Source organism: Clavelina lepadiformis, chromosome 3 (genome assembly GCF_947623445.1).
Source record: "Clavelina lepadiformis chromosome 3, kaClaLepa1.1, whole genome shotgun sequence".
Lineage (NCBI taxonomy): Eukaryota > Metazoa > Chordata > Ascidiacea > Aplousobranchia > Clavelinidae > Clavelina > Clavelina lepadiformis.
The window spans coordinates 2,704,020-2,718,209 of NC_135242.1; the positions used below are offsets into that span (position 1 = coordinate 2,704,020).

The following is a 14,190-nucleotide window of genomic DNA, read 5'->3' on the forward strand; positions in this document are numbered from 1 at the left end:
GAGCGATTTATTTCCGTGCTGCTGCGTGTAGGTCACGTTGTACAAATTTGCTCAACTTTTACGTAAAATACTCATTTTAATTTATGACTTTTAAACTGTTGTAAAGCAGAAGATGTCCAAACTTGCTCGCTCGCGATCTACATCGTTTTTAAAGATTTGTAGCTCGATTGTTTTCAAACGTTTACCTGCAAGCAACGATATGTGTAGGGACATATCCTGTCGTTCAAACAATATTCCAGGTCTTAGCTTAGGGTCAGATAAAGTGAACGCCCGATAGGCAATGTTGTTTGTGTGTAGACGTCACGCTAAATTCTCCAACCATGATAGGGACCGATCGAGGAAAGTCGATCTGACTTTTCTCCACAATCAATGTGTTTAGCGCAGGACATCTGTCGTACAAGAAAAGTTCCGGCTGTAAAGCGTCGCAATAAGCCCTTTGTTGTCATCGAGCAGTTTCGCGTTTTCGACCCGCATGGGCCCAAAGCATAGCAAGTGGCCTTTAGTTGTTTGAAATCTATCTGTACTTTCATCTGCGAAGTAGTCGCATTTTTGCTATCTTTGTTTTCTGTTATCTGCCAGTCCATCTTCGACGATGACGGTCATCAGTTGTTGCTGGGGCTTTGGTTGCTTACACTTGCTCTTTGGCTTCTCGATGGATTTCGTGTTTTGCTTTGTCAAAGTTTTCCATGATAGTGCCATGCTCTTTCTGTTGCGATTATTATCAGGCATAAACTCTTGCATTGGACCGGCCTTGGCTGGATTAGCTCTTACTGGCTATAACAAGAAAAACATGTTATAATCAGCATTGTGTTGTATATTTTCGCCATTAACTGTGCGGAGCGAAAGTTACGATGCTAAGTGTTGTAGTTATGAACAATTAACGAGCAGGAAAAAGCGGCAAATTCCAAGGGCTTAAAACATGCAACATAGCAATAATGCAATTGTGCTATAAGATGGTAGGTTAGCATGGCCAAAAAATCCACAAAATAATTCCTTAGTTTAACGAATTTAAGGCCAGAATAACATAAACAACTACGCTGTTGGAAGATGTAGAGCAGTGGTTCTCAACCTGTGGTACGCGAAGTCATTTCAGGTGGTACGCGGTAAATGCAGTTGTTAAAACTAAAATTTGAGTTTTATCAAGATGAAAAAACCGTAATTTTTTAAAATTTTATTTGCTACAGAAAAATCCGTACGGAGAGGTTGTTTAGATGTCTGCAACAGTACGCGAGGACAAGCTGCTTAACTGCAGTGAATGACGTAATAAACGTGTCTCGTTCGTTCATAATCGGCTATTATACTTCTGGTTAAGAATGGCCTCTACATACAAGATTTTGGCTCGCAACGTTATTCCGCAGCTGTTAGTTTTTCCCAGTACACAGGAGTGTGAGGTTTCTCTTCCATGATGAGCATCAAAGCTAAGAGTCGAAATCGCCTCGACACCCCTGGACACGATTTGCGATGCGCTGTGAGCTCAGTTCCACCCCGCATAGATCAACTTGTAGAGAAGAAACAATTGCAACCATCACATTAAATTTTGCCTTGTTAATTTGTGTTATTTTTCCTGGGCCGATTTATTTGCTAATCAGTCCCTGTTAATAATCCTAAATTATACATTTTGGGTTAAGTTGAGTTTGTTGATAATTGGTTGGTACGCAGCAACATCATAGAACCTCCAGGTGGTACTCTGTAAGAAAAAGGTTGAGAACCACTGATGTAGAGGATGAATGATTGAATATGAATAATTCATTAACATTAAAAACACGGATATTAACAGCCATACATGGTTTGATTAAACTGACAATGAATATCTTAAGTGCACAACAAATAGATGGTTAAGTTAAAGAAAACCGCACAAAAGAAACTCCATTCTAGGGACCGGAATCTCGTTTCCGTGGCCAAGAGAGGGCACAGTTATGAGGCAAAAAAGTGCAATAAAAGATAGACAGTACGTATCAAATAAAAAGTATAATAGTGTCAATAGGAAATCATGCCTCTACATTCCCTTCAACTACGGTATTTGTGGAAAATAGTGGATACACCGACTACGGCGTATACACATTAGCAATTACAAAACTATGATACAAGTGGAGCAAACAAAAACCGATACAGAGTGCACGATATAAAGCAAGTTACTATGAATATCGATGCTTGGGGCCTTTTCATGAGTGATGGATACAAACACAATTGTTAAGGTTATGAAACATCAATTAGTGTTTGTTTTACTGCTATTATGCATTTCGCTAAACCTCTACATATCAAATCAATCAGGTAATTACCCGAACTCCTAGTTCATTTTTGCGACAATAAACGCCCGTTTACAAAGCAGCTGACAGGCTATGTCATTGCGGGTGAGGAAAGCAAACACTAAATTGCTTTTCCGCTCATCATATAGTTATGCTGTTATATGTATGTAGTTTGCGAGACAAAACATATGTAGGCACATAATATACAACAATCGCTGTTATACCGTTCTTAATCTTAGCGAACAAACCATAAGTAATGTTTGGAATACTTATGCAACGATAAAGCATTGTAGAATGTAGACTGATATAAAAACTAATACGACAAGTTGATATACTCTATTAAATTATGTACGTTACAAAAGTATACTTGGAAAAATATGCATTCATTTGGATGGCAAAAGAACAAGGGAGACCTACAGCTATTTATTTAGCTGGGGCTTATTTTAAGAAGGCAGCCTCAAATCAGTGGAGGATTATTTTAGGGGCAGGTCTTAAGTATGGATTTAGAACAAATGGTTTGCATTTGCTGTGTTTTTGCTAAGAAAAGATTTTTTTACCTTTTCTTAAACTATCTTTTAAATGCAAAAGCTCAAGACGAAAAGAAATTCTTTACAGAAAAACACAAAATTCCCTGTCCCTAGAACGTACAGTATCTATAGCTCTTTTAGCATTGTCCGTTGCTTCACCAGAACTCAATTCCCTGTGTAATCCTTTTCTATCCATTACATTCTCTGACACCCTGTCATATTCATCTTCGACAGAATGCTTCAGATATTCATATAACACTGCGTTGTTTTCTTTTGATAACTTGCCGTGTTTCTCTGTCGCAGCCGAAACAAACATACCATGCACCATTTGTAATACGTGAGGTTCCATGTAACAGTTTTTCACAACCTAAACATAAAATAATTGATGCTGACAGAGTGACAGTGTTTGGAGAAGGCAAAATATATCTCATATAAATGCAAAAACACTATTTTCTAGAAATTGTCTGTGGAGATAACTGCAATATAAATCTTGTTGTTCTACGTTATCACATACTGGTATTAACATGTGCAAAATAATAATTATGAACTAAATACTACAGTCATCAACAAATATTTTACATACATCATCCATGCACTTCCTGTATGCTCTACTTGCCTTCACCTCAAACTTTTCGAGCTCTTTCCAGTGGTCTTCCTACAAAATTTGAAATGATAAGGTACCATACAAATTTAGTGAAATGGATAAAGCAAAATATTTTATTATAGTAAACGTTCATCAATGTGACCTTCTCTTAACTCCAAAATCAATTATAACTATTCGTTCTATTTTTTACTAAAAGTTGTCCTAAAATTCAAATTTTGAACTTAAACTAAAAGTTAAAAAACCTTTAAATTAGAAACATCATTTAAAAATTAAAAAATGTCATAGTAAAGATTTACAAAAGTTTAGCTGCAAAATGCTGTAGAGTAGATGAACCTACTTTTTATAACAATATTTATTTTATTTACGACCCAAGAAAGTATTGAGAAAATTTACCACATGGGCAATTTGTCTCTGATTAAATCATTTCTTTATCTCTTCTCTAACCTAGTAGTGAGCAGTATTTATATTATCATTGTTGTAGATGGCAAGAAAAGTTACTGTTGTTGTGACAGAATGCATTTAGCTGATCATACGTTGGATGCAAGGTCATAATTGTTCACACTTAACTGCGAACACATTAACAGATGGGGAATATTTTTACCATCACTAATCATGCTGCGTTACTCCAAGCTATACCACAAAAATCACATAAAATGAAAAAAGTTGTAGATCAGATAAAAGTTCTTAAGCAGTGTATGCCAAACAATGGGTTGAGTATTATGCTACAGTGCGTTTTGTAACCCAAGATATACAGTAGTTAAATCTTATAATACTTTTCCTGCAATCAATATCGCAAAAATAAGTAAAAAAGAACTCAGGTGATAATGCAACTTACTTGTTGTGCAGAATATTCCTTAAACTTGTCATCAATAGACTGCTTGCATTTATTTTTCCAATCTTTCAAAATTTCCTCTTCCCCAATTCCATGGCTTTCTTTAGCAAAGTTTGCCATAGCTTCATCCTTGTACTTTCGATGAAATTTATTCATTTTGTTTTTTGGAAAAACGTTTGGCTTCTTTCCATGAGGAAAAGTTTCCTTTAAAAAGTGTCACAAACAAAATGACAAAAATCTTTTTCTTGCAGCACCAGAGTGTCAATATTTATGAGAAAGACTTTTAAGTAACATCTTACAAGTCTAGCTATCTGTAAATTCTTTCATGGTTTGCTGCTTGCAATATTGTCCAATGTAGCAATAACTCAGTCAAAAAGAGCCTTTTAAGGCAGTGCTTATCATATTTCAAAAAGTTACAGTATGCAGCCAGCAAACGAGTGTTGTCATGATATATTCTTCCTATCCTACAGTATGCATGTAAAAAAAGCAACAAGAATCTATCTAAACGCAGTTGAAATGTGGTTCCATCGCAAAATGGAGAGAATCTCTCATCATGAGCCAAAAGACAAATGAAGAAGTTGTAGAAATAGCTCAAACTGGTCAACTCTGATATTTACAGAACAATATCAAGAGACAACAAACAAGTTTCTTTGATCATGAAAAAAATTAGGAACGCACAGCATGCTGCAAAAACATTTAGAGAGAACGTTAACGTCGAAAGCAACATATTCCTCTCTTAACAATCTAAAGAAATATCATCACTCAAAAACTGAAGAAAATTTAACGCAGTTAACAAAGAGACCGTTGGTGAGAAATGCACATGAAAGACTAAGTCTGGATCACTAGATGTCCAATGTGAAGAAGCAGCATCAATAAATCTCACAATTTCAATAATTGAGTACTTTTCATAGAGTTACGCCTAATCATTACAACACTTAATCAAAGTAAAAAAAACAAGTGATTATTTCAACAATCATGAAAATTGGATATAGCTTTAAAACTGTGATGACATGAAACTTTTATATAAGTACCAATATGAACAATTGAACAGATGATAATCCTGGCTAACTGCGGTAGACATTTTTTACAAGCCATCATATTTAGAAAAATATACAAATACCTTTTCCATCAATTGTTGATACTTCTCCAATGCAGTCCGTGCTATACTCTCCACTTCTCTCTAAACAGCATGTTTTGAGTAAATGGTGTTAAAAATATCCTATAATAAAATATTTAAAACATCAAAAGTGGTAAAATTCTATGAATATCAAAGTTTTTACCATCAACTACTTTACCTTGATAAATAAACGTACAGCTAAAAGTCAAACTTTTTCTCTACAATCAGAATCCTTTGTAAGAAAATAGTCATAGTAGCACATAAACCCTTCATTATTGTCCATGACATATATGTTACAGATTACCAAATCAGTTTCAAGTATTGATCAGAATTTAGCAAACTGCAGACCATTGGAGTTTTTCCTGGTTAGCAATGATACCTTTGACTGACAATTACACATTTACAAGTATCGGGCTAATGCCATCTGGCAAACGACTAAAATTAAATTGGCTAAACTCTCTCCCAAAAATGCAAAAAGGAAACATAATAGTTTACAAAAATAAAATCAACTAAGATTTCAACAACACATTGTTTTGTTAATGTGCCTTCTGTTGTTTATTTTTAGAGATAACGATGGAGAGTTTTGGGTTTGTTTCAGAAAGGGCAACCGTAACTTTTGTGCAAAGCTTCAGTATGCAGTGCCTTAAATCTAAATAAAATCTTTAAAAATGAAACTGGAAATAGCTCCATTTGGAAAGCTATAATTATAAGTAAAATAAAACTAAAAACGTTTACTAAGTTTTTACAACTCAGTGACTGACCATACAACTCCTGAGATGGTTTCATCGAACCCAGGTTAAGAATCACTGCTTCAGAGACACACAAGCTTACCCGTATAAAACCTTCTCGTTTTCGTTGATTATTTTTTAATTCAATGTTCAATTTCGCATGAGACTCATCACGCAAAAATTCATGAAAATTAACGGATCTGTTCTTGAATGAGAACCTGGCGTTCTCCTCAGCTTCAGCATTGCTGCCCTGAATGAAGAAAAGTATCAATGAACCACAGTACAGTCAACTTATGTCATTGCATTTATCTAATCACCTGCAGACACTTGGTGTATTCATTCACTGCTTCATCGACTGCAGAATTATATTGAGATTGTAGTTGATCCTGTAAAATTAGTTTCAAGTTTAACTTAATATTTAAACTAAGAAAATGATCCAAATGTTTATTTTCGAATTGGTTTGGCAATTGACAAATTGCAGAATACACAAAATGTAAACCAAATGTAACGACTTATTTTAAGCAATTTCTAACCACTCTTTATTAATCTAATGTTCCAAGTAAGGTCACAAAAATAACGCTATGCTTGTTGTAAAAGATTAAAAAATACATTAACAGTGATTTAACATTAGAATTTTTGTTTAATAGTTTTTGTTGTGATATGTTTGTGACATAATAAGCAGCAAAACAAATGTTTAACAAACTGATCCTCCTTCAAACTATGACATTTACAAAACCAATCAAGCGTTTTAAACAAGCTGCTAACAAAATTGTGTAATTTCATCCAACCTCTTTTCTTTGTCTATTGTTGCTGCAATCAACAAAAATTTCCTCAATCTTTTCTTTTAGTTCATTCCTCGAAGAACTTTTGATGTCATCAAAGTGCTCTGGGCATTTTAACTCTTCATCAAATTGGGCTAGTGCCTGCTTTTCATATTTGTCATGAATTTGCTGAAAGTCTGATTCTGTAGAATAATCCCTCTCCACAGCATCCTGTTATAAATCAACTTTGATAAGTTTAGAAGTAGCGGTAGATATGTTAAAAGAAAGGGTTTTAATAGCCATGCATTACCTTCATTGATTTTTCGTATTCTGCGCAAATACTGAAAACAAGATTGCGACTTGATAATTCCTACATGCAAAGAAAAACTATTTTATAATATTGGAAATACCACACTAAGTCAAACACCATATTGTTGGCTTGCCTTAAGCTGTGCTGTCATCAGTGGCATAGTTAAGTAATTTACCGCCGTTAAACTTCAACTGCAAGTAGTTAAAACGATAGCATTCACAGCAACCATTGTTTGTCACAATGGTTTAAAATGCAGTTGAATGATCAATCGATGATCGTTTTTGTATGCTTATTGCTTACTATAGTAAATCACATATATACTGCATACGAAAAGTAATTACAAGACAACTGATTATACTGCTCTTTGAATTTGACGCTCACGAAACGAGTCAACCGGGGTGGCCCGCTCCGTCTGTTGCCCCACCAAGTTATCCAGTAAAGGTGTATCATAATCAAAAGTAGTAATAACAACTGCTTGTACTAACCACAAGTTCCTTGTTCTTTTCGTATTCATTGAAAACTTTATTCATTTTTTTATCCAACTTATCAAAATACTGCTCATAAAAATATTTATCATCTGGGCTTTGCTTTTTATAATCTGTCATTGCAAGTTCATTCGCATTTGGATGACGTTTCTTTAAAACAATAAAGCAATGTCAGAGATCGTTACAGCAACAAAATTTTGTCAATAACAAATTACAACAAAGCCAACTTTAAGCTTCACCTGCAAATATCCTTTATAGTTTGTCAAAACATCTTGAAGAAGTTTTTCATATTTATCACGAAGCTTATTCTGTATCAGAGTTTTGCAAGTTATAATTAAATTGTTTATAACATCAACATAAATGGCACCAGGGTTATAATATGAAACCAAATTCATAAAATCATGAAACCAGTTTGATCAAAGATACAACCTTTTCCACATCCAATGCTTGCTTCTTGAAAACCAAACTTTCTTGAAGATTTCCCATCAACATTTCTTTAATTTCTTTTTGAAGATCTTTAAACGATGTGGTAAACTCTTTATCAAAATCCTGCAGAATCTTTGCTTGAATAATATTGTATTTTTTTTTGAATTCCTCATCTTTGCAAATACCAACTTGGTCCTGCAAATGCGGTTGTTTAGATATACAAGACTATTGGTTGTAAAAATACATATATGTTTATGATGTAATTATATCAATACACTGAACATACCATGAAGGCATTATATCTTTTGTGTAATCTTTCAACTATTTCTTTTCCTTTTGACTCATCTGATATCTACATCAAACACAAATTAGGACAATGGGTGGTTACAAGATCATACAAAAACAACATTCATAGCAACAACCTTTAACACTGATAAAAATTTTTATATACAGCACCATACTGCATACAAGCAAAACAAAGCTTGTCATAATAGCAGCTGTAAAAACATCGACTCACAAACAGTAACCTTATCAAAACAATGACAGTTAAAACATGAAATTGAAAAAATGATGAATAACTACACTTCATCTGAAGCAAAAAGTGTAAAATATTTGCCTGATTGTGTCAAGTTCAAAGAAAACGATAACGAACTGAATGTTCAATAAAAAGTTCTTCAACCACCAATTCAAATGAAATGGAGATAGTGAAGCCAAACATGGCACATAAAATAACTTAAAGACACCAATAGAGATAAAAAAACATATGTAAAGTAAGCAATTATTAAATCGCTGTTTTTTTGAAACAGTTTAGCATAAAAGTTGCCGTATTCACAATAACTGTTTTGATATGTTCGTTCTTTTCAAGTAGCTGTCTTGACAATTGTTGATATGACCTTTGTCATTCTGAACTCGAGTTGTTTCCTTTGTATTGAATAACAGTTTGGTGGCATTTTTATCATACAGTTTAGTTGTTGTCCAGCTGGTCTAGGTGAGCTGATGTCATGCTAAATTTGTTCTGGGCATTCTGATGTAAAAGTTACGCATGACTCAACGCAAGTTCTTGGATCAAAAATTTTGTATTCTCGGTGAGTTTAGTGACCTTGCAAGTTTCCCCAAAACCCGAGGGTAATCTCCCAGGTTTTTCAGTGAAAAAATTATTATGAGTCAAACCAAACCTCCACGCCACAATGCCCATAACAAATTTGGCATGACATCAGTTTATAAATGCACAACTTGCTAAATCTGAAATAAACTGGGACTAAGTCGGATTTATCAAGCGGAGCCTGCTGTATCTAGCAATTGTAGACAAACATCATTAATGGCACCTCATAAAGGCAAAGTTCTTTGTCTTCATAATAAAAAGTAGTTTGTTAAAATTGGAAAGCTTGTACTTGCATTTAATAAAAAAAAAAATCAAGTATATGTTTCTGAATTCATGAGTGGTTTTATCTATTATAAAGAAAATTACTACATCAATATTTTACCACTGATATAATTTTGTACAAATTAACCAAACTAACTTTTTTCAATCGTTGCTGATTCTCAAAATAGTTTTGAAAGTTCTTCATATTTGTTTCTAATTTTTCATAATATTCTTTGTAATAAGTATCATCAGCGGGTTTATTTTCATAAAAAGACGTCAAGGCATTCTCCTTTGCATTTTCTTTGCCATCCTAACAGGAAATAAAGCATAATGCTCAAAAATGCAAATTTCAAGTTGACTGAGCCAAGTGGACACTTACCTTTAAGTCTTTTTTGTAATTGTTCAAAGTTTTATCAATCAGTTCTTCGTACTCCTTGCAAAGCGTTTTCTGTAAGAAATATTAATGTTAGAATTGTAGTTTGACATCTACAATGCTAAGACTAGAAAGTGAAGCATGCAACCAAATAGCTGGGCAATTGGTACAAAAGCATATAACTTTTCATGCAGCTCACAAGACACAATTTATGATGAGAACCTAATACATACTTTATACAGGAATAGCAAATATAATTATTTCATTTGCCTGAGAAAGTACCAGGCGACCTATGCCTCCTTCAAACTGTGATATTTAGAAAACCAATTAAACGTTATAAACAAGCTGCTAATAAAATTGTGTAATTTCATCCAACCTCTTTTCTTTGTCTATTGTTGCTGCAATCAACAAAAATTTCCTCAATCTTTTCTTTTAGTTCATTCCTCGAAGAACTTTTGATGTCATCAAAGTGCTCTGGGCATTTTAACTCTTCATAAAATTGGGTTAGTGCTTGCATTTCATATTTGCTACGGATTTGCTGAAAGTCTGATTCTGTAGAATAATCTCTCTCCACAGCATCCTGTTATAAATCAACTTTGATAAGTTTAGAAGTAGCGGTAGATATGTTAAAAGAAAGGGTTTTAATAGCCATGCATTACCTTCATTGATTTTTCGTATTCTGCGCAAATACTGAAAACAAGATTGCGACTTGATAATTTCTACATGCAAAGAAAAACTATTTTATAATATTGGAAATACCACACAAAGTCAAACACTATTGTGTTGGCTTGCCTTAGGCTATGCTGCCACCAGTGGCATAGTTAAGTAATTTACCGCCTTTAAACTTTAACTGCAAGTAGTTAAAACGATAGCATTCACAGCAACCATTGTTTGTCACAATGGTTTAAAATGCAGTTGAATGATCAATCGATGATCGTTTTTGTATGCTTATTGCTTACTATAGTAAATCACATATATACTGCATACGAAAAGTAATTACAAGACAACTGATTATACTGTTCTTTGAATTTGACGCTCACGAAATGAGCCAACCAGCCTTTTATTGCCCCACCAAGTTATCCAGTAAAATGTATCATAATCAAAAGTAGTAATAACAACTGCTTGTACTAACCACAAGTTCCTTGTTCTTTTTGTATTCATTAAAAACTTTATTCATTTTTTTATCCAATTTATCAGAATACTCCTCATAAAAATATTTATCATCTGGGTTTCGCTTTTTATAATCTGTCATTGCAAGTTCATTCGCATTTGGATGACGTTTCTTTAAAACAATAAAGCAATGTCAGAGATCGTTACAGCAACAAAATTTTGTCAATAACAAATTACAACAAAGCCAACTTTAAGCTTCACCTGCAAATATCCTTTATAGTTTGTCAAAACATCTTGAAGAAGTTTTTCATATTTATCACGAAGCTCACTCTGTATCAGAGTTTTGCAAGTTATAATTTAACTGCTCAAAACATTACCATGAATGACACCAGGGTTATAATATGAAACCAAATTTATAAAATTATGAAACCAGTTTGATCAAAGATACAACCTTTTCCACATCCAATGCTTGCTTCTTGGAAACAAAACTTTCTTGAAGGTTTCCCATCAACATTTCCTTAATTTCTTTTTGAAGATCTTTAAACGATGTGATAAACTCTTTATCAAAATCCTGCAGAATCTTTGCTCGAATATTATTTTCTTTTTTTTTGAATTCCTCATCTGTGCAAATACCAACTTGGTCCTGCAAATGCAGTTGTTTAGATATACAAGACTATTGGTCGTAAAAATATACATATGTTTATGATGTAATTATATCAATACACTGAACATACCATGAAGGCATTATATCTTTTGTGTAATCTTTCAACTATTTCTTTTCCTTTTGACTCATCTGATATCTACATCAAACACAAATTAGGACAATGGATGGTTACAAAATCATACCAAAAAATATTCAAATAAACCTTTAACACTGACAAAATTTTTTATGTACAGCACCATACAGCATAAGTATGCAATGCGCTTTACTTAGTAGCCATGAAATTAAAACTAGTTTCACCAATTTGAGACCCTTTGCAATTTATTTGCCAAGTCTAAATTAATAGCATTCTGCTTTGCTAAGCAACATTTTCACACATAAGCAACAGATAGTACAGTAGAAGCCGCTTAATAAATCTACGGATAATTAATAATAAATCCAACTGTCTGTTAAAACTAATTTTCTCGAAACGAAATTGCATTCTAAAATCTTTGGTTAATAATTATTATTGATATTAGCATGTCACGATAAAACAGTTTCAAGATTGATGCTGTGAAAATTGAAAAAAAATGTTCGTCTGTAAAAGACATTTTCACCCCAACAAACCAAGCTCCTATGATTTTTCCGTGTGTGGGCAGAACAAAGCTTGTCAGAAACAATGACTCACAGACAGCAACTATGTCAAAACAATGATAGTTAAAATAAGATTTGAAAAAAGCAACCACATCGAATTAGTTACTGAAAAAAAAGAAAATAATGCAAAAAATTAAATTTAGAAAAAAATGATGAATAACTACGCTTCATGTGGAGCAAAAAATGCAAAATATTCGCCTGATTGTGTTAAATTCAAAGAAAACGATAACGAACTGAATGTTCAATAAAAAGTTCTTCAACCACCAATCCAAATGAAATGGAGATAGTGAAGCCAAACATGGCACATAAAATAGGAATAGTGTTCAATGTAAAAGCGATAACGACAAATTTGAAAAAACTAAATGCAGTTTACCTGAAAACACTAATAGAGATAAAAACGTTACTTCAGTATGTAAAGTAAGTGAGCGGCTTATGGTGATTAGTTCCTCTTTTGTGAAGTGGTGTTTTAATTACTTTTATTAAATCGCTGTTTCGTGAAACAGTTTAGAGTAGAAGTTGCCATATTCACAATAACTGTTTTGATATGTTCGTTCTTTTCAAGTAACTGTCTTGACAATTGTTGATATGACCTTTGTCATTCTGAACTCGAGTTGTTTCTTTTGTATTGAATAAAGGTTTGGTGACATTTTTACCATCTAGGTTAGCTGTTGTCCAGCTGGTCTAGGTGAGCCGGCGTCATGCTAAATTTGTTCTGGGCATTCTGATGTAAAAGCTTCGCATGATTCATCACAAGTTTCTCGATCAAAAACATTGTATTCCTGGTGAGTTTAGTGACCTTGTAAGTTTTCCCAAAACCCGAGGGCAATCTCCCAGGTTTTTGAGTGAATAACTTACTCTGAGTCAGGTCAAACCTCCACGCCACAATGCCGAGTACAAATTTGGCACGACATCAGTTAATAAATGCGCAACTTGCTAAATCTGAAATAAACTGGGATTAAGTCGAATTTATCAAGCGGAGCCTGCTGTATCTAGCAATTGTAGACAAACATGATTAATGGCACCTTATACAAGCAAAGTTGTTGTCTTTATATTGCAAGGTGGTTGGAAACAACGTAAAGACTGTATTTGCATTTAACAAAACAAAAAACAACTATATGCAACTAACTAACAACTATATTCATGCATGTCTTTATATGTTGTAAAGAAAATTAAAAATCAATATTTTACCACTGACATATTATAGTACAAATTAACCAAACTAACTTTTTTCAATTGTTGCTGATTCTCAAAATGGTGTTGAGAGTTCTTCATATTTGCATCTAATTTTTCATAATATTCTCCATGATAAGTATCATTATCAGGTTTATTTTCATAAAAAGATGTAAAGGCATTCTCCTTTGCATTTTCTTTGCCATCCTAATAAAAAATAAACCAAAACGCTCAAAATCCAAATTTCAAGTTGACTGAGCCAAGTGGACACTCACCTCTAAGTCTTTTTTGTAAACTTTTAAAGTTTCATTCACCATTTCTTTGTACTTCTTGCGAAGCGTGTTCTGTAAGAAATATTAATGTTAGAATTGTAGTTTGACATGTACAATGCTAAGATTAGAAAGTGAAGCATGCAACCAAATAGCTGGGCAGTTGGTACAAAAGAATACAATTTTTCATGTGGCTCACAATACACATTTTACGATAGGAACCTAACACATACTTTATACAGAAATGGCAAATATAATTATTTCATTTGCCTGAGAAAGTACCAAGTGACCTATGACAACAAAAGCAAAATGGACCAACTATAAAATGTGTAACTAATATATTAATGCACTGCACATTACTGTAAATTACTTAAGTAATGGACACACCTTTCGTGACATATCCCACAAAAGCCAAAAAATGGTAATCAAACTTCTTTTTCCAGTCTTTTGTATTGATAATTTCTAAAAGACTGTTCTAGCAGTTCAATTAGCCGCGTTCTGAGTTCATGATGAAGATCGTCATAGCATGTTTCGAACAGTTGATCATAATTTTGGAAAATGATGTTTTGGAACTT

The 14,190-nt window shown here is 33.5% G+C and overlaps 1 protein-coding gene across 1 annotated transcript; it reads right to left on the reverse strand.

Moving 5' to 3' along the window:
* Positions 1–815: 815 nt before the first annotated feature.
* LOC143449465 (uncharacterized) lies at positions 816–14,147 on the reverse strand. The gene is made up of 24 exons (XM_076949682.1): positions 14,003–14,147; positions 13,622–13,690; positions 13,401–13,553; positions 11,617–11,682; positions 11,334–11,525; positions 11,144–11,212; positions 10,905–11,054; positions 10,432–10,491; positions 10,149–10,352; positions 9,779–9,847; positions 9,557–9,709; positions 8,323–8,388; positions 8,040–8,231; positions 7,850–7,918; positions 7,611–7,760; positions 7,126–7,185; positions 6,843–7,046; positions 6,372–6,440; positions 6,158–6,304; positions 5,330–5,389; positions 4,213–4,413; positions 3,357–3,428; positions 2,895–3,140; positions 816–1,687 (listed from the first exon to the last, which is right to left on the reverse strand). The coding sequence occupies exons 1-24, from the start codon at positions 14,012–14,014 to the stop codon at positions 1,610–1,612; spliced, it is 2,811 nt and encodes a 936-aa protein (XP_076805797.1). The 5' UTR covers positions 14,015–14,147; the 3' UTR covers positions 816–1,609.
* Between the last annotated feature and the right edge of the window lie 43 nt (positions 14,148–14,190).

Bases quoted from the DNA above. Each gene is read 5' to 3' on its own strand.
- LOC143449465 (XM_076949682.1), bottom strand. The intron at 10,492-10,904 runs GTTAGTACAAGC...CTTTGCATGTAG, and splicing joins AAAAGAACAAGGAACTTGTG to AAATTATCAAGTCGCAATCT. The intron at 9,848-10,148 runs GTTGGATGAAAT...TATTTCTTACAG, and splicing joins ACAATAGACAAAGAAAAGAG to AAAACGCTTTGCAAGGAGTA.